The sequence below is a fragment of the Benincasa hispida genome, chromosome 3, assembly GCF_027475165.1.
Source record: "Benincasa hispida cultivar pf3 chromosome 3, pf3_genome.v1.1, whole genome shotgun sequence".
In the NCBI taxonomy this organism is placed as follows: Eukaryota; Viridiplantae; Streptophyta; class Magnoliopsida; order Cucurbitales; family Cucurbitaceae; genus Benincasa; species Benincasa hispida.
The window spans coordinates 73,516,313-73,539,513 of record NC_143480.1 but is presented as its reverse complement, the minus strand read 5'-3'; the positions used below and the strand labels follow the sequence as shown (position 1 = coordinate 73,539,513).

General features: G+C 37.7%; 1 protein-coding gene across 2 annotated transcripts; it reads left to right on the top strand.

The window, feature by feature from the left end:
- The first annotated feature begins 683 nt into the window (after positions 1-683).
- On the top strand, positions 684-18,789 carry LOC120074055 (dihydroneopterin aldolase 2-like). Of its 2 annotated transcripts, XM_039027042.2 has the most exons (4): positions 684-1,047; positions 17,074-17,180; positions 17,366-17,617; positions 18,462-18,789. In XM_039027042.2, exons 3-4 carry the CDS (start codon positions 17,373-17,375, stop codon positions 18,664-18,666), a joined length of 450 nt encoding a protein of 149 aa, XP_038882970.1. In that variant the 5' UTR covers positions 684-1,047; positions 17,074-17,180; positions 17,366-17,372; the 3' UTR covers positions 18,667-18,789. The 2 variants fall into 2 exon arrangements, with proteins under 2 accessions (XP_038882970.1, XP_038882969.1); XM_039027041.2 differs by lacking the exon at positions 17,074-17,180 and having other exon boundaries at positions 704-1,047.
- The last annotated feature ends 4,412 nt before the right edge of the window (positions 18,790-23,201 follow it).

Below are 23,201 nucleotides of genomic sequence, written 5' to 3'. Positions count from 1 at the left end.
ACTCATTTGCTTCCTACCCGGTGAAGCCCGACCGGGTTTAAAAAAATAATATTTTTTAATATTTTTTTAAATAAATATCAAATGTAGGGCATTATTAATATATATATATATATATATATATATACCATCAACAAAGCAACCATAAATCAAACTCCAAAAATCAACCTCCAAAAATTTATAAATAAATATCAAATGCAGGACATTGTCAATTTTCCTAGTAATTAGTGAACTATTGAGAATACATACAAAAGTGAAATACATACCTTCTTACGATGGAGTACACAAAATTATAGCTTAGTGAAATACAAGTTTTGGACTGACGAATTTCGTTCTAGAAACAATTTGATAAAAAGAACTTTTTGTGGGGTTGTAAAGAAATCAAATTTGGTGGAGAATTTGTTGTGAGAAAATTTTTTGGTTAAATTAATTTTAGGTGGAGAATGTGAATTAATTTGGTAGGTTGGTTGTAAGGGACATAAGAGTAATTATACAACCATGCTTAATCATTTTTGTCATCAAAGGGTAAAAAAAAAACTTGTTTTAAAAAAATAGGTTAAAAAAACAAAATAGAAGTCCTAATGATTTTTTTTTTTTTTTTTTTTGTTTTTTGTTTTTTTAACTAAATGGCTGACATCGACCGAGATAGACGGAGATTAAAAAAAAAAAAATTGTTATTTCTAACCACTTCCCTTTTCTCATCCCCATTGTATCCGTCTCTTTCCCCACTTTCTGCTTTATCTCATTCTTCCATTGTTACTGCACAGGCACGCCACCAGGCAGTTAAGGCAGTTAAGGTGTTTTTGCTATTCCTTTTCTTCTCGTGTTTTTCACTCTCCAATCGGTAGCCACACACCAAATCCCAACTCTTTTCATCTTCCTCTCAATCTCGTGTAGTCTACAACCTTCTTCACGCCGTCTCCTCCTCAGCTCCAGCGGCTCAGTGTCGCCGCCGCCTCGCTGTCGTTCATAGCTGTTGCTTCTGTCGTCTTTCTTCCCCTCGTGCAGCCGTAGCCTCCCTTCTAGCGTGTTTTTACTCATTTTCTACTGGTATTCTCACAATCTCCTTCTATGTCTTTATTCTCATTTGAAAAACACAAATTAGGACACGTCTATAGAAAGAATGAAGAAATTGTTAAAAGTTATCGACAATGTTCATGGTGAAATATGCATATTTTATAAAGTGGAAGGAAAGGAACCTTAAGGATTTTCCCTCTTGGCCACTTATATATATAGTATTGATATACATTTTATATATGGTATAAATATAGATTGTTCTGTATTTAAATCTATCAAAATTTTGATCCATGCATGATTTTCTTATGATTTTGATGCCTGCTTGATAACCATTGTGTGAATGAAGTGTTGGAGGCTTCTTGATAGGTCGATGCAATCTATGAAGTAGAATTTGACTTTCGGGGTGTGGGGTTTCTTTCCATACGTTGTGTAGACCTACTCATTGAGGACATTCTACTAATAATGTTTGGGACTCTGGAATGAGAAAAATCCAGATGAGAATGAGACAGAGAAGTATTTGAGTTGAATGAAAATACACTATTTATTCAATCAGGGAGGGCTAGAAATTGGGAATTTAAGGTTACACAACAAATCCCTTTTGGCTAAGTAGTTGCGGCGTTTCACCCTTGAGCTTGAATCTTTGTGGCATAGGATTATTGCAAGCAAGATTGGCGCCCATCCCTTCGAATTGTTGTCAAAAGGGGTTAGAGGCACACATTGGGAATCTCTAGGAAGATATTTCTTTTGAGCTCCCTTGCTTCTTCCATCTTGTTTGTTATGTCGTGGGAGGAGACACAAAAATGTATTTCTAGGAAGATCAATGGGTGGGGGGTGATAGACCTCTTTGCTTTGCATTTATACCATTTATTTTCCCTTAGAAGTCATGTGGTCTCTGAATTCTTGACTTGTCAGGCATCTATGAATCTTTCTCCTTTGGTTTTCGTAGTTCATTGTCCGATAGGGAAACGACAGAGATTGCCTCTCTTTTGTCTTTGCTTGAGGAGGTTATTTTTAGGCTTGGGAAAAGGGATGCTTGTGGTTGCGGTCCTAATCCTTTAAAGGGTTTCTCATGTAAATCCTTCTTTAGGTGATTGTTAGATAATTCTCTTGCTAGTGAGTTGGTCTTTGATGTGTCGCGGAGGATTAAAAAGTCAAGTTCTTGGCACGGCTAGTTTTTTACTTGGCCGTGTAAATGCTTTTGATAGGCTTTCGAGGAATATGCCCTTGTTAATGGGCCTTTTTTTGTTGTATTCCCTGTCTGAAGGTGGAGAAAGACGTGGATGACATTTTTGGGAGCGATTAGTTTGTGAGGTCTCTGTGGAATTGCTTCTTTTAGGAGTTTGATATTGTGATAGCTCGACAACAATATGAAAATGTATGCCTTCGTTCTGGTTCTTCCATCTGCCTTTTAGCGGGACATGTGGTTTGTAAGGGTGTGATTTTTATGGAACTGTTGGGAGAGAGGAACAACATAGTGTCTAGAGGTGTGGGTAGGACCCCGATGACATACTGACATTTGGTCCTTGGTGAGATTTTATGTTTCTTTTTGGGCTTTGGTTTCAAAGACTTTTTTCTTTCAAAGTTCCTGAGGTTTGGAAAATAGTTCTAAAAGGTCCTTGAGTTAAATTTGGGGTAGGACTCGCAAAAAATGCTCTCTCCTCTCTTCTACATTCTTCCATTCCTCCGACCAAAATCTATACGTCTGGCCTCCATTTCCCCTTCTTTCAACTAACCTTCACTCTTATCCCTCCTTCCAGCCTTTTTCGTCCTTACCCTCATCCATTTTACCAAATATTTTTTCAGATTGTCAAGAGTTTCATTTCATCATCAGAAGATGGAAATCAAGAGTTGCTGCATTAGAGATGCTTATTATTGTATTTGGTCAGAGGAAAATGGTTTCTTCTTGGAAGATAAAAAGTTTAAGCGGAAGATTTTCATATCCTTTTCTTCTTTACAATGGCTTGATGCTAGTTTAATGGAGACCCATGAAGGATTTCTTCCAAAAGGAAATAAAAAATGATTGTGAAGTGATTCGGCTTGCAAAATTTCGGAATCAAGTGAGCTGTTTCTTAGAATGTGCAGTTTGGCCATCTACTGGAGGAAGAAAATACCTTCATGTCCCTGTTGGAATCGATAAAAAAAGGTTGGTTGGTTGTCCCGGTTGGAATTGATAAAAAAGGTTGGTTGGTTTTTTGGGATATGGTTAGAGATTTTCTTTTGGAGTTAGATAATATTCATGCCCATTTTCGTTCCAAAGATGCAATGGCTGTCTTCAAGGATTCAAAGGCTGTTGAAGTTGAAGATTTGGAGAACCCTGAAGGTGCCTTTTTAGAAGAAAAAAGGGCAAGGTCTTTTGTTGATGCGCTTTGACAACTTGTTTCTCACATTATGTCTCCAGCAAATTATTCGTCTTTTTGGGTAAAGGAGTCTGAGGTGCTGGATTTGAATCTGAACTCCTTACTTGTGGTTTCAAGACTTTTTGCTCTCTACTCGTGGAGGGAGGTTAAAGAGTCTTTGGAAGAATTTTTGCAGTCACAAGTCTTTATCAATCCTTTTATGGATGATAAGGCCTTGATTAAAGTGAAGAAAGACTTAGATCCTTGTTTGAAAATTGGTAAATGGAAGCTAATTGGACGATTGCATCTAAAGTTGGATCATTGGTCAAATCATGTTCATGCTAAACCAGAATTTTTAAAGTGTTATGGAGGTTGGGTTCGCATAAGAAATCTCCCTTTAACTTATTGGAAGAGCTCCATATTTGTTGCAATTGGACAGCAATTGGGTGGTTTGTTAAGTATCTCTTCACAAACACTTAATTGTTTGGATTGTACTTGAGCAATTATTAAAGTAGAAAGGAATATTTGTGGCTTCATCCCAGTTTCTTTGGTTATTAAGGATTTCAATCTTGGTGATTTTTCTATTAATTTTGAAGCATTGGACTCTTGGGATTCCCAGGACATGAATTCTCTGAGTTTAGATTACCTGTTGGATTTTGCTTTCACAAATTCCATTGATCAAGAAAGATTTCTTCAAGGTTTGGAAGATGAAGAGTTTGTTGTAGAAGCCTGAGTAAGCAACATTAATCAATTGAATTTCTCTCTTAACGTGGAAGGTGAAAAGTCAGATAATTTTCTTATGGAAGAAGGTGAAAAGGCAGGCTTTTCTCAAGATTTGGAAGAGGAAAAAGCAAATCTTATTCAAGGATTGGAAGAGGAATAGTTAGACTTCAGTTTTGATGTGAATAATAGAAATGATGTGCCCAATGCTTCATTTTTCGAGAAAGAGAAAGTGGTTGAGGTCTCTATAGATGTTGTTGAGATAATTGAAGAATCGGTAGGTGTGGAAACTCACTTTCTCTCACCATTTAATAAATTGTGTGTTGCAACCAATGCGCCTTCCTCGGATAAAAGAAATGTTGTTGGGAAAGCCTCGACTTTTGGAGAAGAAATCAAAGAGTCAGCAGCAGTGGAAGGTGAATTGGGTTTTGTCGAAGGTGATGCTGTTTTCTCTCTCCAGATATTAATTTGGTTGACACTCCCAAGGCTTCCTTCTTTGCAAATGACGTTCCAGTTGAAGGAAGGCACGAATTAATTGCTAGAGGACTTCAACCATCCTCATTTAATGCCCATCAATCCTCCTTGGATAGTAATAGCGAAATTTTGTAACAGGGAATTCCGCCAGCCTCTAACTCTCTTCATAATCTTTCTTTAGTTCATATTTGTGATCAAGAAAGGGCAGAGGATTTGGCTGCTTTGGAAGATGGAAAGGCAGATTGGAAAGAGAAAGATAAAGAAAAGAATTCAGGTTGTTCAACTCCAACATTTCCTTATCATTATTCAAGGAAAAAATACTCCCCAAATTTCTCCAACATATGTAGATTGAACTATGATGCTTTAGAACTTGGGTGTGTGACGGCTCCAGTTCCAGGTATTTCTTCTAAATAAAAAAGACTGGGGCCTCCAATTTCGGTGAAACCTTCATTGGTGTTCTCTCAGCCAACATTAAAGTTTGAAAATTCTTCAGTTCAATTTAGAAGGTACATCCCTTGCATTTCTCCTCCAAAAAGTTCTCCTCCAATTGATTCCACAGCAAGTGTTAGTAGTGAAGAAGAGGATTTTGAATCTCATTTGTCAGTGCCAGAGACTCAATTCTTCGAAGATCATTTTGAGAAAGCAGTGAATGGCCTTTTTCAAGATTCAGCTGGAAAGAAGGGGCTGATTTCAAAGTCAGCAAGTTTCATCCCCGTGTCTCCACAAATTCCATTTAACCTCAGATCAATTATAGAAATTTGTGATATTTGTTGAAAAAGAGAGAGGGAAAAGAACTCAAGGTTTACGTGGAAAATCCTAGATAGGGGAGAAAAAACCACGATAGAGACTGATTTTTTATTATTGATTGATACACAAAGTACAAGAGAACAGGCCAAATAAATAGACAATGGGAAGCCCTAGGGTACGTAAAATTACTAAAATACCCCTAGGGTAACAAGCTATTTTTCGACACTCCCCCTCAAGTTGGGGCGTAAATATCAATAAGGCCCAACTTGCTGACACAATAATCAAGGCCTTGTTTGAGTAAACCCCTTTGTGAGCACATCTGCAATTTGCTAATTTGAGGGAACACAAGGAATGCATATACTTCCATTGGCTAGTCTTTCCTTGATGAAATGCATGTCAATCTCAACGTGTTTTGTTCTGTCATGCTGAATTGGATTATTTGCAATACTTATTGCTGCCTGATTGTCACAAAACAGTTTCATTGGGAGCTCGCTACCTTGATGAAGATCTGACAACACTTTCATCAACCAGATTTCTTCACATATCCCTAAACTCATGGTTCGATACTCAGCCTCAGTGCTACTTATGGCCACAACTCCCTATTTCTTGCTTCTCCAAGTCACTAGATTACCCCAGACAAATGTGCAATACCCAGATGTTGACTTTCTATCAACAATAGACTCTACCCAATCAGAATCAGTGTAAGCTTCAATGCAATGTTTATCAGACTTCTTGAACATTAACCCCTTACCAGGTGTTCCCTTCAAATATCGTAGGATGCGTTCAACCGCTGTCATGTGTTCCTCATAAGGAGCCTGCATAAACTGACTAACAATACTAACTACGTATGATATATCGGGTCTCGTGTGAGATAAGTAGATCAATTTCCCAACTAACTGCTGATACCTTTCTTTGTTGACAGGGACACTGTTACCTGTATTACTAAGCTTTGAATTATATTCAACTGGGGTGTCAGCAGGTTTACACCCAGTCATTCTTGTTTCCTTTAGGAGATCGATAGTGTATTTCCGTTGGGACACTGAAATCCCATCCTTTGATCGAGCTACTTCCATTCCGAGGAAATATCTCAACTTCCCAAGGTCTTTAATCTCAAATTCTTTGGCCATTTTTGCGTTAAGTCTCACAATTTCATCATCATCATCACTAGAAAGCACAATATTGTCAACATACACAATAAGAACTGCAACCTTCCCTGAAATTGACTTCTTTGTAAACAGTGTGTGATCTGAGTGCCCTTGGGTATATCCTTGTCCTTTGACAAAGGTGGTAAATCTGTCAAACGAAGCCCTCGGAGACTGTTTCAACCCATATAGCGACTTCCTCAGTCGGCATACCAGGTGTTTGAATTGATCTTCAAATCTAGGGGGAGGACTCATGTAGACTTCCTCCTCAAGTTCCCCATTGAGAAATGCATTCTTTACATCCAGTTGATGCAGGGGCCAATCTTTGTTCACTGCAACTGACAATAATACCCGGATAGTATTGAGCTTAGCTACGGGAGAGAATGTCTCGAAGTAATCCACACCAAAGGTTTGAGTAAAGCCTTTGACAACCAACCTAGCCTTGTATCGGTCAATCATTCCATCAGACTTATACTTTATAGTAAAGACCCATTTGCACCCAACTGTCTTGTGCCCTTTGGTTAGGGTCACCTGATCCCACGTTCTGTTTTTCTCAAGTGCCCTCATCTCCTCCATGACAGCAGCCTTCCACTTAGGAGTTTCCATTGCAACCTGTATGCTACTCGGTACCATCCCTGTATCTAGACTGTTGGTAAAGGTCCTAAACTCGGGTGACAGGTTACTGTATGTCATGTAACTATGCATAGGGTACTTTGTACATGACCGAGTGCCATTCTTCAGGGCTGTCGGAAGATCGAGGGATGCATCATGCTCTTCCATACTGTTAGGTTTCCCACTGTGATCGATAGTCTCCTCAGCCTGGGTTTCACCTTCAGAGGTCCCCTTAAAATCATCATCTCTAGTATCATTCACATTTTCCAGAACTGTTTCCTGATCACCGTTCACCGTTGTCTCTCCATTTTCTATGGTGGTGCTATCAGCACCTTTTCCCCCTTTTTCCTCTTTGCAACCGTTAGTCTCAGCACAAGTATCAATATCATTAATTTCAGGAATACACGTACCTGATGCCGGGTTTAACTCATGGACTAGAGCTGGAGATGTGACAGGTGGCACTGTTTCCTTCCTAAGATTCTTCCTATAGTATGTTATCCATGGGACTTGATTGATAGGGAGGACAGGGTCGACATGTTTGGGAATCGAAGGTGACTCTAAGGGAATTGCATACGTGGACCAGTTAGCCTCTTCACTAGAGTTTTCCCCTTGAAGATGGCTAACGGGAAAGAATGGTTGATCCTCGAGGAATCCATGGAAACAAAATATTTGCGAGATGACAGGTGGTAACATTTATACCCACGCTGATGGAGCGGATACCCAACAAAGACACATTTTTTAGCACGGGGGGTGAATTTCGTGCGGTTTGGACCATGAGAATGAACAAAGGCAACATAGCTAAATACTCGAAGCGAAACATCTGAGATTAAACGAGTAGTTAGGTAAGACTCTTTCAAATAATCTAATGGATTTTGAAAGTTGAGGACTCGGGAGGGCATTCGGTTGATTAAGTGAGCGGCAGTAAGAATAGCATCCCCCATAGGTAAGATGGGAGTGATGTGGATAGCATTAAGGAACGGGTAACTTCCACCAAATGACGATTTTTCCTCTTGGCTACCCCATTTTGCTGGGGAGTGTACGCACACGAACTTTGGTGGATAATCCCTTTAGAGGTAAGGAAGTCCTGGAAGGAGGCGTTAAAGAATTCCTACCCATTGTCACTTCTCAAAATACCAATCTTAGCATTAAATTGGGTTTCCACAATAGCATAGAATTGCTGGAATACAAACGACACCTCGGACTTATCAGTGAGAAGAAAGACCCAAGTAAGTCGAGTGTGATTGTCTATAAAGGTGACAAACCAACGTTTCCCTGTTGTGGTTGATGTGGGACCCCAAACATCACTATGAACTAAGGTGAAAGGTCTGGATGGTTTGTAGGGCTAAGAGTAAAAGGAGACACGACTCTGTTTGGCACAAATACAAACATCACAGTTTAAAGAAGATATAATAATATTGCGAAATAAATGCGGAAACAAATATTTCATGTATTGAAAATTTGGATGTCCTAAGCGATAATGCTATAACAAAAGTCATTCTCAGAAGTAGAAAAATTTAAAGAAACGAGACTAGTCCTATAATCATTCCTAGAGGAAGCATCATCAATCAGGAAGTAGAGCCCCCTATTGTGCCGGACAATGTCAATCGTCGTCCCTGAGCTCAGATTCTGAAATAAAACAGCGTCGGTGAAAAAACTGCCTGACAACTCAGATCTCTTGTAATTTTACTAATAGATAATAAATTATATGATATCTTAGGAACATGCAATACATCCCGCAGTATCAAACCCTCAAATGGAGACAAATGTCCTTTCCTTGCAACAGGTGCAAATAGCCCATCTGCGATTCTAATCCGTTCATTACTGACATTCGGACAGTATGAAAGAAATTGATCAGATGAGCCAGTAAGATGATCTGTAGCCCCTGAGTCAACAATCCAGGGTTTTTTACCGTTAATACTAATAAGGCCAAAATACTGAATAGTACTTGACTGTGCGATGGCACTGACCCCAACTGTACTCAGGTTGGTCTTACTGTCTGCTGGGGATTGGTGCTGAGGATTCTCATTCGCCGAGTCACTCATAAGGGCACGCCCAGGGGTTGATTTGTCATGTGATTGGCGACGTTTACTGTTCAGGGGTCGTTCGTGTAGCTTCCAACACTTGTCTTTTGTATGCCACGACTTTTTACAATGTTCACAGACAGGAGTGGGCTTCTTATCGCCGTCAGAGCTGGAGGACTTAGTGACAAAGGCAGCAACATCAGTAGAGGTAATTATTGGGTTATTCATTGCGCTTGATTTGTCTTCCTCCCGATGTATTTTTGAGCAAACTTCCATGAGAGAGGGTGTAGGACGTTGCCCCAGAATCCAACTCCGAACGGCATCGAACTTCGAATTTAGCCCAGCAAGGAAGTCATAGACACGATCAGCTTCCTCAATTTTTGCATATTGAGCTCCATCATGCGCACACTTCCAGACTATTTCCCTACACAGATCCATCTTTTACCACAAAAGGGACATTTTATTGAAATAGGACGTTACGTCCATAGTTCCCTGCTTGCATTCGTGAGCCTGTTTCCGTAACGTATAGAGTCGGGATACATTCTGCCTCTTTGAATAAAGTTGTTGCACAGCATCCCAAATATCTTTGGCAGTTGCAGCATAGAGTAACTGTCTGCCAATTTGGGGTTCCATACTATTAATCAGAACAGATCTCAACAGCGAGTCTTCCTCTTTCCAGATCCATTCTTGAGGGTCTTCTGGTACAGGCTTAGGTATCTCTCCAGTCAAGTACCCAAATTTATGACGTCCTTCCAAGGCCATTATGATGGATTAAGACCAGGAAAAATAGTTCTGACCATTCAGCTTTTCTCCAGTAATAAATCCTGCAGAATTTCCCATGGATCCAGACAAAATATTTGTAGTGAGTAAAATAGGAAAAGAATTTATCGGGTTCTCAGAACATATTGGTATATTGGTAGAGAATTCTGGTTGGACTGGTTGAGAGTTCGTCCCAAGAACCATTCTGAAATCTGCAATTTGCTATTAGAGATGGGCAAAACGTCGTTGGAGATCATTCAGGCTATGAGCCATTGTAGCGGTTGGAATACCTCGATCCCCTATGGACCCTCGACCCAAATTTAGGGAATTGAAGCTGGCTGCTGGATTGAAAGTCGAACCGGTCGGCTGCTGGGTTGAAGAGCTCATCATCGTGCGATAGGGGTGTACATAGTCCGGGTTGGGCCGGGTTGGAAGATTCTTGTGGACCAACCCAAAAATTCAGGTTGGCTAATAATGAACCCTATTAGTTCTTTTTTGGAGGGTTAACCCAACCCAACCCAAAATTTTCGGATTGGGTCACTGGGTTTTTTTTTTTTTTTTTAATTTTTAATTTGACTGTTTTTTTTAACTTATATATATGTGCGGGTCGGGTTGACCCGACCCTGAAATGGGTAACCCCAGACCCAACCCGAATTTAATATTTTTTAACATTTTTAACCCAACCCAACCCTTGCGGTTTAGGTTGGGTAGTCCGGGTTGGTCGGGTTACCGGGTTTTTTGAACATCCCTATCGTGCGAGGGTTTTGCTGTGCAGAATTGACCGCCAGTGCCCTCGGGAAGGAGACCAGCACGCACGGATTGGCCGAACTCATGGGCTGCATCGTTTGCACGCGGGATGACTTGACCAACTGAGGCGCCACGGAATGGGTCAGTTGTTGCACTGGGTTCACCGCCGACTATTGCGCCGCTGGATACCTCTGGATCGCCGTGACTTGCTGGATCAGTCTAGCTGGAGCCGAGCGGCTAGAGCTGAGTCGGCTAGGGTTGAGATCGGACACCGATTGGAGGATTTTGGGCAGTGCGGCTTGGAGATACTGTTCAATGGCTTCTTGTATGGCTATGGTGATGTCGGCATTTACGGCTCCACCAGTTCCAATGGAGGTTGTTGATGGAGACTCTGGTCTATTCTCATCGATGATGGCTAAGGTTTTGTCGCCATGCTCTGATACCATGTTAAAAAAGAGAGGGAAAAGAACTCAAGGTTTATGTGGAAAACCCTAGATCAGGGAGAAAAAACCACGATAGAGACTGATTTTTTATTATGATTGATACACAAAGTACAAGAGAACAGGCCAAATAAATAGACGATGGGAAGCCCTAAGGTACATAAAATTACTAAAATACCCCTAGGGTAACAAGCTATTTTTCGACAATATTCAACTAGGGGAATAGTTCCCTCTTTGTTTGAAGTTAAGCTTTGGTTTCTCTGATGTTTTGTTATCCCTTTGGAGTATTTGGCAGCTTTAATGTCTCAAGAAGGAAGCCTTTTCAGCCTCGTTTTTCTTCAGCATGGAGGTCTTGGCTTAGAAATTCTATTTTTCAGCATGAGGTGGTTTCCAACCTCGTTTAATCCCTTTGGGCGGCGATTGCTTCTTTTTTAATCGTTTTGGTTTGTTCGAGTTGATCTTGTTAGAAATAAGGGGCTTTGTTGATAGTTTATAGTCCCGAGGATATTTTAGTATTTTACTTTACCCTAAGTTTATTTCCTTTTTTGTATTAGGGCTTGCTAGAGCTTATAAATATGGCTTCTCTTGTAACTTTCATTTTATGTTAAAATATTAATAAAAGACTCTCTATCGTGGTTTTTTCTCCCTGTTCTACGGTTTTTCATGTAAACTTAGTGTTCTCTTTTTTCTATCTTTTAACATGGTATCAGAGCGCGGTGACAAAACCTAGTCACCATCGGCGAAAACCAACCGGTGCAAGATAATCTTAGTTCTGCACCAGCCTAGCTTCCTCCATAGCTGCTGATGGGGCGTTCAACCACGTCGCCAATACCGCCATTGCTACTGCCGTCCAAGCCGCCGTTGATTGGTATCTTCAGTCCTTGCATATCTGTCCAACACCAGCGTCGCTACAACCCTTTGATGGCAACCCTAGTGTCACTACCTTTTTTCACAATGCCGCTGGCGTTCCTCCCTTGTTACCGAGTGCCGCCACTGCCTATCCCTCCAATCTTGCTGCCAGTAACCGAAACATCCACCTTGAAGCCAAGATTGGTTTCTTCTTCCTACCACAGAGGTAAATCCCCTGCCGTGGCAACAAGCCCCTTGCAATTGCCAGGAATCCCCGGCTCCTTTCCCTTCCAGCCACAAGCAACCTACTTGCAGCTGCCGGGCCTTCCTCATCGTGCGTCGCCTAGTTATGAACATCAAGGTTCGATTGGTTTATCTCTGTAATAGTTCAACTACAGTTGGCTAATCTTCAGGCAAGTTTTCAGCAACAAATCGCTGCTCTTGGGGCAGCCCTAGGTGCTTCCACAAACTTAAATTATAGTACAGTGAATTCTGACATTCCCTTTGGTCTACTGATGTATCCACAGAATCCGGTAACCTCTTTCCTTGCTTTAACTACTACAAAACTATTTGTCTAGGTCAATGGGAAATTCCTCAGGGTTAATTGTAGAAGAAAAGTTGAATGGTTAGAATTATTTCTTCTAGTCTCAGTCCATTAAAATGGCTCTTGAGGGGCGTCACAAGTTTGGGTATCTAACTGGTGACATACCAAGACCTAGGCCAGGGGATCCTCAGGAGCACATTTGAAAAGGAGAAGACTCCCTAGTTCGATCACTGTTGATTAATAGTATGGAACCTTAGATAAGGAAACCGTTGTTGTATGTTGCGATTGCTCGAGATATCTGGGATGCAGTTCAAAAATATATTCTAAGAGGTAGAATACATCTTGTCTTTACACTTTACGTAAATAGGCTCATGAGTGTAAACAGGGGACAATGGGTGTCACTTCATACTTTAACAAATTGTCCCTAATCTGGTAGGAGATGAACCTGTGTCGTGAAATTATTTGGGATTGTCCTTGTGGAGGTGTCCAGTATTCCAAGATTGAGGAAGTCGATCTTGTTTATGATTTCCTAGCTGGTTTGAACTCCAAGTTTGATGTAGTGCGAGGCCATATACTGGGACAGAGACCTATACTTTCTCTTATGGAAGTGAGCTCTGAGGTTCATCTAGAGGAAGATAGAGTCAGTGCTATGAACATCACGACTGTATCTTCTGCTGATTCTGCTGTTTTCAATGTGAAATTATTTGGTTCTGATAGTGACAAGCAAAATGGTAAACAGCCTCGAATGTGTGAACATGACAAGAAACCCTGGCATACGAAAGATCAGTGCTGGAAGTTACATAGTAAACCACCGAATGGCAGAAGACGTCCTCCAAATGACAAGCCCAATCTTGGTCGGGCTCTTATGAGTGAATCTGTGAGTGCCTCCCAATCACAACCTCCGGTGAACTGCCAAAGTGACCCTGGTGTCTCTTCTCTTGGGGCCGTTGCTCAATCAGGTACTTTTCAATCCTTAAGTCTCCTCAACATAAATGGTAAGAAACCACACATACTTGATTCAGGAGCTACAGATCATTTGATTGGATTTTCTGATGATTTTCTATCATATCTTCCGAGTGCTGGTATGAAAAGATTCGGATTGTAGATGGGTCATTTGCTCCTATTGCGGGCAAGGGTCATATTTCTTCTTTTGATGGTTTAACTTTACAGAATGTGCTGCATGTACCCAAAATATCTTACAATTTACTATCTATTAGTAACATAACTAGAGATTTGAATTGTCAAGTTGCATTCTCACTGGATAATGTTTTCTTTCAAGAGTTAAGCTCAGGGAAGACGATTGGCACTGCCCGGCACAATAGGGGACTCTATTTCCTTGATGATGACACTTCCTCTAGGAACTGTTATAGGACTAGTTTGTTGTCTTCTTATTTTTCAACTTCAGAAAAAGATTGTATGTCGTGGCATTTTCGCCTTGGTCACCCAAATTTCCAATGTATGAAATATTTTTTCTCATTTATTCAATAAAGTTGATGCCTCTAGATGTGTGCATTCGTGCAAAACAACATAAGGTCACTTTTCCGTCTCAACCTTACAAACCTTCTCATCCGTTCACCCTTATTCACAGTGATGTTTGGAGTCCCTCGAGTATTACCACCTCTTCGGGGAAATGTTGGTTTATGACCTTTATTGATGATCACCTGTCTTACATGATTTTTTCTCTTCACTGATAAATCTGAGGTTTCATTGATATTTCAACAATTTTACACTACTCAACACCAAAATTTTTGTAGTGATAATGGTCGTGAGTTCCTTAATCATACCCTTCATGATTTTCTGTCCTTTAAAGGCATTGTCCACCAAACCTTATGTGCCTATACCCCTCAATAGAATGGGGTGGCTGAAAGGAAAAATTGTCACCTCCTCGAGGTTGCACGGTCTCTCATGTTATCTACTTCACTTCCATCTTACTTATGGGGAGGATGCAGTTCTGACTGCAGCTCATCTTATTAATCGGATGCCTTCTCGCGTCCTCCAACTCCAAACCCCTCTTGAATGCCTCAAGGAGTCATATCCTACAACGTGGCTTATTCCTGATGTCCCTCTCTGGGTTTTTGGGTGCACTTCCTTTGTCCATAGTCATGGTCTTAACCAAATTAAGTTTACCCATCATGCTCAGCAATGTGTCTTCGTTGGGTATCCCCTTCACTAGCGAGGTTATAAATGCCTCCACCCTTGTTTCCGAAAATACTTCATCTCCATGGATGTAACGTTCCTTAACGACAAACCTTTCTTCCCCATTAGTCATCTTCATGGGGAGAGTACTAATGAAGAGACTAACTGGTCCACATCTTCAGTCCCATCTTCAGTCTCTACTGACCTTCCTGAACTCCTTCCTGAACCCATCCCGAGTACCTATGACACTGTTCTACCCACTAAACAAGTCCCTTGGATAACTTACTATAGGAAGAATATCAGAAAGGAAATGGTGTCCCCTGCTGCTCTGTCGGCTCTAGTCCATGAATCTAAACCAATACAAGCTCAAGGTACTATTGGCCCTGATAATACTAACTTGTGTATTGAGGATGATATTGTTAATTTAGCTGAGAATGACAGGACTGATATGTTAGTTCCAGAGAATAATAGGACTGATATGTTATTCTCTGGAACAAGGTTGATATGTTAGTTCCAGAGAATAACAGGGTTGCAAGCAGTGATGAGACTTTGACAGAAACACAAAAGGGTGAGACTTCTCCTCAGGTTGAAAAATGTAATCAAAATCCCATTACAGATGAGGATTCGGACAAACTGGGGGATTATGATATCTCTCTTGGCATGCCCATTGCATTGAGAAAAGGCACCAGGTCTTTGTACCAAGTACCCCATGCGTAGTTTTCTATCTTACAACAATCTGTCTTCTGAGTTCAGGGCGTTCACCGCCAGCCTTGATACAACAACAATACTGAAAAACATACATATGACTATGGAAATTCCTGAGTGGCAGACTGCCGTCATGGAAGAAATGAGAGCTCTTGAAAAGAACAATACATGGGACCTTGTAGCTCTTCCTAAAGGGCATAAAACAGTTGGGTGCAAATGGGTGTTCACTCTGAAGTATAAATTAGATGGAACTCTAGACAAATACAAGGTCAGACTTATAGTAAAAGAGTTTACTCAAACTTATGGAATATATTATTCGGAGACTTTCTCCCCTGTAGCGAAGTTAAATACGGTCCGGGTTCTTCTTTCTGTTGCAGTCAATAAAGATTGGCCTCTCCATCAACTTGATATAAAAAATGCATTTCTGAATGGTGAATTAGAAGAAGAGGTTTATATAAGTCATCCTCTACGTTTTGAAGCTCAGTTCGATCATCAGGTTTGTAAACTCAGGAAGTCTTTGTATGGTTCGAAATAGTCCCCGAGAGTGTGGTTCGACAGGTTTACTACCTTTGTTAAGTCACAAGGTTCCACTTAGGGACACTTTGATCACACGTTGTTTACAAAATGGTTAGTATCTGAGAAATTGTTGTTTTAATTGTGTATGTACAATTTTTACCTCTGGATACTATACTTTTGTGTGGGGTAACCTAGTTACTTGGAGAAGTAAGAAGCAAAGTGTTGTTAGAAGCAGTGTTGAAGCTGAATACAGAGTTATGAGTTTGGGAATCTGTGAAGAAATCTGGTTAAAGAAAGTTCCGTCTGATCTTTACCAAGACAGTGTTTTACTTATGAAACTCTATTGTGATAATAAAACGCTATAAGCATAGTCAATAATCCTGTACAACATGATAGAACGAAACATGTGGATCTATAAACACTTTATAAAAAAGGAACTGGACAATGGCACCTGGCAGTATCTATATTCCATATATTCTATATAGTCAACAAGTTGCTAATGTTCTCACCAAAGGGTTGCTCAAGCAAAGTTTTGACTCATGTATTAGCAAGTTGGATCTTATTGACATCTACGCCCCAACTTGAGGGGGAGTGTTAGAAATAAGGGGCTTTGTTGATAGTTTATAACCCTGAGGGTATTTTAGTATTTTACTTTTAGGTTTATTTCCTTGTTTGTATTAGGGCTTGCTAGAGCCTATAAATATGACTTCTCTTGTAACTTTCATTTTATATTAAAATAATAAAAAGAGACTCTTTATCGTGGTTTTTTCTCCCTATTCTAGGATTTTCCACGTAAACTTAGTGTTCTCTATTTTCTATCTTTTTAACCGTTCTTCAAAGCTTTCTTCTTCTTATCTTCTTTGGTAGAACTTTCAAGTTCAATTTTTGAGAGCCATAACGGTAGAAGCTCTTCTTCAATTTGTTTCGGGCTTGTTTGAGTTAAAGGCATTTAGAATTGTGTTCATCTTGAGATATGTGTTCATTTGGAATGTTTGTAATTTTTCTTTAAAATTTAATCTTTATGATGTAATTTGATTCTAGCCTTGTATTGGTAAGTTTATTGTTTTTATTTCTCTCATGTACTTTGAGCTTTTGACTCTTTCATTAATTCAATGAATAGTCTTGTTTCCGTTTTAAAAAAAAAAAGAAAAAAGACTTTTGGTAATTATTCCCTCGATAACATTTTACTTAAGTGGAGTCACTTTCTTTAGTCCAGTTTTTGTATGCCCTAGTATTCTTTCATACTTTCTCAATAAAAGTAGTGGTTTATTTATCCAATGCACTTGATGGCATTGGTTTGATGCTTTGTAGGGTGATGAACTCTATGAAACCCAACCCAACCTAGAAACTAAGATTGGGTTTCTTCCGTCAATTGCTGCTGTATACAGAACTCAATTGCCCATATAAATTGGACCTTGGTGTGTGAGAAGACTTAACTTTTCTTTAAAATATTAGACCTTAGACTTTAGGTATTGAAAATTTTAATGAGGGGGTAGGTACTCTACTTTTCTTTGGATAATTTGTTATTTTTTTCTAATTTAGGTTATTTTTATATCTTGTTTGTTGAATCCTTAACTTTCTCTATTTTATGGCTTCATTTCAGTGGTCGTATGGATGATAATAAAGTTGACATTATTAGCACCTCAGTAGAAGCAAGTACAAACAATTTTAAAATAAAAAAGGGGGATAGACTCATATTAAGGGGTCTAAAGTTTCACGGTTATCATGGGGTGCATCTTAGTGAAAAGGAAACAGGACAAATGTTTTTGGTGGATGTGGATGCTTGGTTGGATCTCCGGGCAGCTGGAAAATCTGACGACTTGAATGATTCTGTAAGCTATACGGCAATTTATCGGTACGTACTTTATTCAAACCTCTTTTATTATGGTCTCGAATGTGATTCAATGGATTGTGTATTACTATATGTCTTTATCTGCATAGGATGTTATTTGTAGTTTTTAAGTTCCAGGTAATGTTACAATTATTTGATCACTACTCTTTCGCGTTTCTCAATGAAAGCGTTCAACAAATTGCTGTATTCTTGAATTTTGGCCATCTGAATTAAAGGTTGCATGGTGTACTTCAGAAATGTGGCTTTAGGATATAGGAAGCAGGCTATATAATGCATGAAAATATACTAAGTTAGAGTGACCATCCAAACACTAAGTCATACTGAATTTGTATAATAACATGTGGCATCAGTATCAGATATGTAATGCAATTCTAACCAGGATTTCTGCTTAAATGTTGAATTAGACTATAAATTAGACTAAGCTTCGGAGAGCATGCAATTCTGACTAATTGCATCAACACCAAGAACAATTTGCCCTTTTTATGTTTTACTCGTTCCATTTTCCTAAAGTCAGTTTTTGTGAGAACAAGAGTGACTTACAAGATTGGGGATTTTTGGGCCTTATCTTTTATGGTTAGGCTAGATTCTATGAGTTAGTATTGCCAATATAAGGATAGCTTAACTGGTTAAGTCATAGTTCTTATCCTCCCCCGAAAGGTTAGACGTCTAAATACTCACCCCACATGTTGTTGAACTTAAAATATTGTGTCAACGCTTCTTGGATGTTTGTAGTCAATAATATGGTTTGCCTTTCAAGCAAAAACTTGTACAATCTAATGGACAATGATCTTCAACCAATAGCATGATATTACGTGTATTTCTGAGAGGCTTTAAACATTGAAAACAGCATAGCGAAGGAAATTATGACTGGACCATCACATGATCTTCTGGAATCAGTTGCAGAGGAAATTTCTTCAAAAATAATGATCGAGTACGATCGAATAACTGCAGTTCGAGTGAAAGTTGCGAAGCCTGATGTTGTTGTTGGCGGGCCCATTGACTACTTGGGTGTTGAAATTTTTAGATCTAGAGATAGAGACATGGCAATGTAACGTGCTTGTTAGTTCAACCTAATGTTGTACTTTGTTTTTTTGGAAAGAAGCTTATGTGAAAGTGAAATAAAGTTCTTGTTAACATAATATTTGATTAATATGACCATTTGAGTTTTAGTTGTATTTTTACATTGGGATAAATAGTAATTTAGCTTTCAAGGATTTGGTGGGTTATTTCATATAGGGGTGTGCATCGGTTGGTCGGTCGGTGTTGGTTTTTCGAAAACCGACCAAAAAAATCAACGGTTGGTCGGTTTTGTCTTTTTTTTGGTGCAAGCAAAGGCAAATTGAATAAAAATGAAAGATGAATTGATGAAGTGTTATTATAGGTTAACATAATTTTCAACTTTTTTAAGTTTAAATCAATCATTTTTTTAATGAAAAGTTTAAATCAATCTTGTAATGAACTTGGAATTTAGGGAACATAAAAAAGAAAAATAAATCAATACTAAGGCAATATGCTTGGGCTTGGGTGGTAGTGGACTTACTTTTATACTTATTTTTTAGAAAAAAAATAATATTTATATGTCGGTCGGTCGCTGTTTCCGAATTTTTTTAATATGAAAATCGACAATCGGCCAATTGAATCCTAACCTCAGTCGGATCGATTTTCGATGCCTTCATATTCACCCCTAATTCCATAAGCACATTTGTTATCTTTTAGCTTCTAATGTTCGGAATTTGTTTTAAATTTAGCCTTTATTATTAAAGATTAGGGCTCGTGGTCCCCAAATTTTAAAATACTACGCTTTCATCTCTAGGGTTTAAGAAATGCTTGGCTTTAAAAAAGAGTTGAAAAACTTAGCATCAAATTTTAATGAAAATTGTTAGTTTTTTGTTTCAAGAACACCCTAAAATGTTCAAAGTTTTAATAAATGCTGTTAAACTTTAAAGAAAAGTTAAAAAATATCCTTATTGTTATATATGAATGGAGCTAGTTAGTTGAGATGTTTATTTTTGTCAAAGATCGGGGAATGGGAAAGGAAGTGGGAGAAAAAATTCTCCAAAAGCTAAATGGGGATGGGGATAGAGAATGCATTCCCCATCCCCGTTCCCATCCCATTAGGCTTTTTCCTTATATTATTAATTTAATGTTATTTATTTATTTTTATGATATAAATATTATATTTAACTTTCAAGATTTATTGTTTGAGGGTCAAAATAATGAATATGTTAGAATTGGTGTAAAAAAAAAAAAAGACATGTTTGAATTCTAATAAATTTAGATCAAATATGAATAATTTGATAGATAATTATTTCCTTAACTTGAAATTTTTGAGTAATTTCTCTTTAAATTCTAATTGTATATGTGGAACTAGGAGTGCAATAAGAAATCAAAAAATCGAACCAATTCAAATCGATCCACTGGTTTGGTTTGACTTTTTAATATAAAATTGGACATAATAGTTTGTATTTGGAGAAAACAAAAAAGTATTACTTCAGATCAAATTTTCATTTAAAAAACCAATCAAAATCGAACCGAACCGAGGATATATATCCTTTAAATAAATTTTAACATTAGGTATCTTTTAATGTTTTAATTATTATGGTGCATATATATTTATTGTTTAGAAAAAAAAACAATTGTTATGGAGTTTGCTATTTTTTTTAAAGAAAAAAATGCATAAAAAAAATAAAAATGTCAAAAACTAAGAACCAAACTGATAATAAATTGAATCAAATACAAACCGATCTATTGGTTTTGTTCTTTATTGGACTTCAGTTTGGATCTCTTCCTTATAAAACAATTGATTCTATTTGGTTCTTGGTTGACCCCATAATTGACAAAACCGAACAAACTATCACCCCTATGTGGAACTAATCATATAAAACTTAACCATTTAATTAAAACTTTTTCATAATAGTGATTTGTGTTAATTGATTTTTTTTTAAAAAAATCAAACAGGAAAAATTCCCCACGGGTAATTATCAATGAACCAAGAATGACACCTCATTTTAGCATAGCACCTCATTCAAAATTATCATTGAACTTTTAAAAGTTGCATTTACACCCTTTAATTCCTTTTTTAAAAAGTAAAAGAAAAAAAAATGCCCTTTGCTTTAGTGTATAAATGGAAATCGTTTATCTACACTTCATTTCACCTTATTTTCTATATGTTCTTTTCTCTATTCCAATCTATGGTCTAACACTTCTTTATTTTCAGTCTCTTCTTTAATACTATCTTACTTGTAGAGATGAAGACTTTGATGATTATTTTTACAATTTAAATTTGTTTATTTGTTTTGTTCAGTTAAGTAGGTTACCCACAAATCATATTGAGCATCTCTTAATTTGCATACGGATGTGTTGTGACCAAGAGGTTCGTAGTTCCAATTTCCTAACCCTTATTCAACTAAAAAAAGAAGTTATCCACAAGTGAGTATGATATTTTTTTCCGATCATTCATGTATTAGTGATTAATTTTCTGTTGAGTTTTAAGTGGAGATTTTGATTGTGTAATTTTGTGATTTTTTTTTTTTTGGAGATTTTATGTTTTCATTTAGAGTTTTAGATTCACCTTGGTTTACCGAGAATTTTGGTATAAGAATTGGATAAATGGGGACAAATGAGTTTTTACATGAAGGGAAAAAAAAAAGGTATCTGCACGAGCTGTTTTTAACATATTCTTTTCCAACTCAATATAACTTCAAAGAAATTGACTATGCTAAAAGTTTTTGAAAAATTAAAGATAGTATTAAAACTTTTGAAAGTTTAAGGATATTTTTTAAACAAAGAAAAATTCAAATGATATTTTCTATAATTTAAACCTTTTGGTTTTTGATAGTTAACTTAGTAACATAAAAATAAAATAAGTTATATACAATTAATTAAAGGGTTGTTTTTTCAAATATAGATAAATGAACCAAAATATTTACAAATATAGCAAAATATCATTGTCAATGATAGACACTGATAGACTACTATTATCTATCACTGATAAATACTAATAGATGTCTATCATTGATAGATGATGATATTTTGCTATATTTAATATATATATATGTATGTATATTGAAAACAAGAAAAAATAATGAAAGAAGATTATTCACTTAGCCCACCTTCATTTCAAACAATTGTTTTCTTTTCTTTTCTTTTCTTTTCTTTTCTTTTCTTTTTCTTTTTTCTTTTTTCTTTTTTTATTTTTACGTTAAGGCCTTGTTTATTTTATAAATTTTGGCATGGGATTTTATTAATTCAAAGCACTATGTTAGAGGGCACAAATTCATATAAGGTTAAGATTTTAGAGAGATATTAGAGTTTTTTTTTTTTTTTTTTTTTTGAAATCATGTTAGAGTGTACAAATTCATATAAGATTAAAACTTTAGAGAGATATTAGAGTTAAAAAGAAAAATATTAAAAGCATCATGGACCGAGAACAACTTCTATTTAGCCTTCTTTTCAAGTGTTCTTAGAAGTCCAAGTAATTAGTCCTATATTTATATAGCTAATTATATCTTAGATAATTTCATGCAATCTCTTGGTTCTACGGTGTGTCTCAACTCCAAGGTCATGTGATGTCCTATCTCTAGGCTTTGAGTGTCATATTATTTTGTAAGATCATTTATATCTTAACCTTCTCAGCATTAAGACTTTGTTGGCATGTTGGTTTAAGCAATTAGTTCAAATTAACAAGATGACATAAGTTTCAACAAATGAAATAGAAAGTGAGGGGCGGTTGCACTGGCTAAGTCATGCTATCCTATAGGATATCCATAAGATCGAATCCCTTAAGAAAATTAGCTCATAAATAGAAAGGAATAAACAAACTGTTGGGGATGATGCCCTAAATTCTCGTGTCCTGTAGTTTGTAAACACAGTTTTGTACGAACGCTTGTGATGTATAATATTTGATATTTTCTTCACTACTTGTCTTTGAACATTGGATGTTTTATTTGCTTTAACACAAACCAATAAACTAAAATCTTTGGTTGTCATTATGTAACTTAAGCATGTATGTGGAGACATACAAGCGGATCATGTCTTAAGTGATAACCAAAATGGTCTGTAGTATATGGATGTAGGAGGGAAACCTTATCTTGGTAACGTTACGGATGCGGCTCACTTTGTGGAATAGTTACAAATGTTGTGACTTGCTACAGATGGTCTGATTCTAATCATTCATGTGGGGACATGCGAGCGGGGGCGTCCTATACAAAGAATTTGTATAAGACCTGACCACGAAGTATTAACGTCTCATTATATAACGTCGTTCATGACAGAAACTTCACTTCACTAAGATGACTATAAGTAACATGACCTCAATCCTGAGTGAGTTGGGAACTCATGCCTTTGAGGGCGGTCATTTGATTTGTATGGGTGTGAGTGGCCAGGTCGCCGACTCAAACTTACCACTTTGGGGATTCGTCTGATTTAGGAGCTGGGAACTCAGCTACACAAGATGGAATTTACTTCTTCCCCAAAGCAGGGGTAAGTAGATAGATTGCTCCCTTAAGGACTGATCCTGGGGCTTGAACGATGTGGTGCCACACATCTTCTCATGGCTCGAGAGGTATCCACACATAGTAAGACTATG

Coding starts and splice junctions, on each gene's coding strand:
- LOC120074055 (XM_039027042.2), top strand. CDS start 17,373: ATGGATGATAATAAAGTTGACATTATTAGCACCTCAGTAGAAGCAAGT. Junction 17,618..18,461: donor AGCTATACGGCAATTTATCG/GTACGTACTTTA, acceptor CATTGAAAACAG/CATAGCGAAGGAAATTATGA.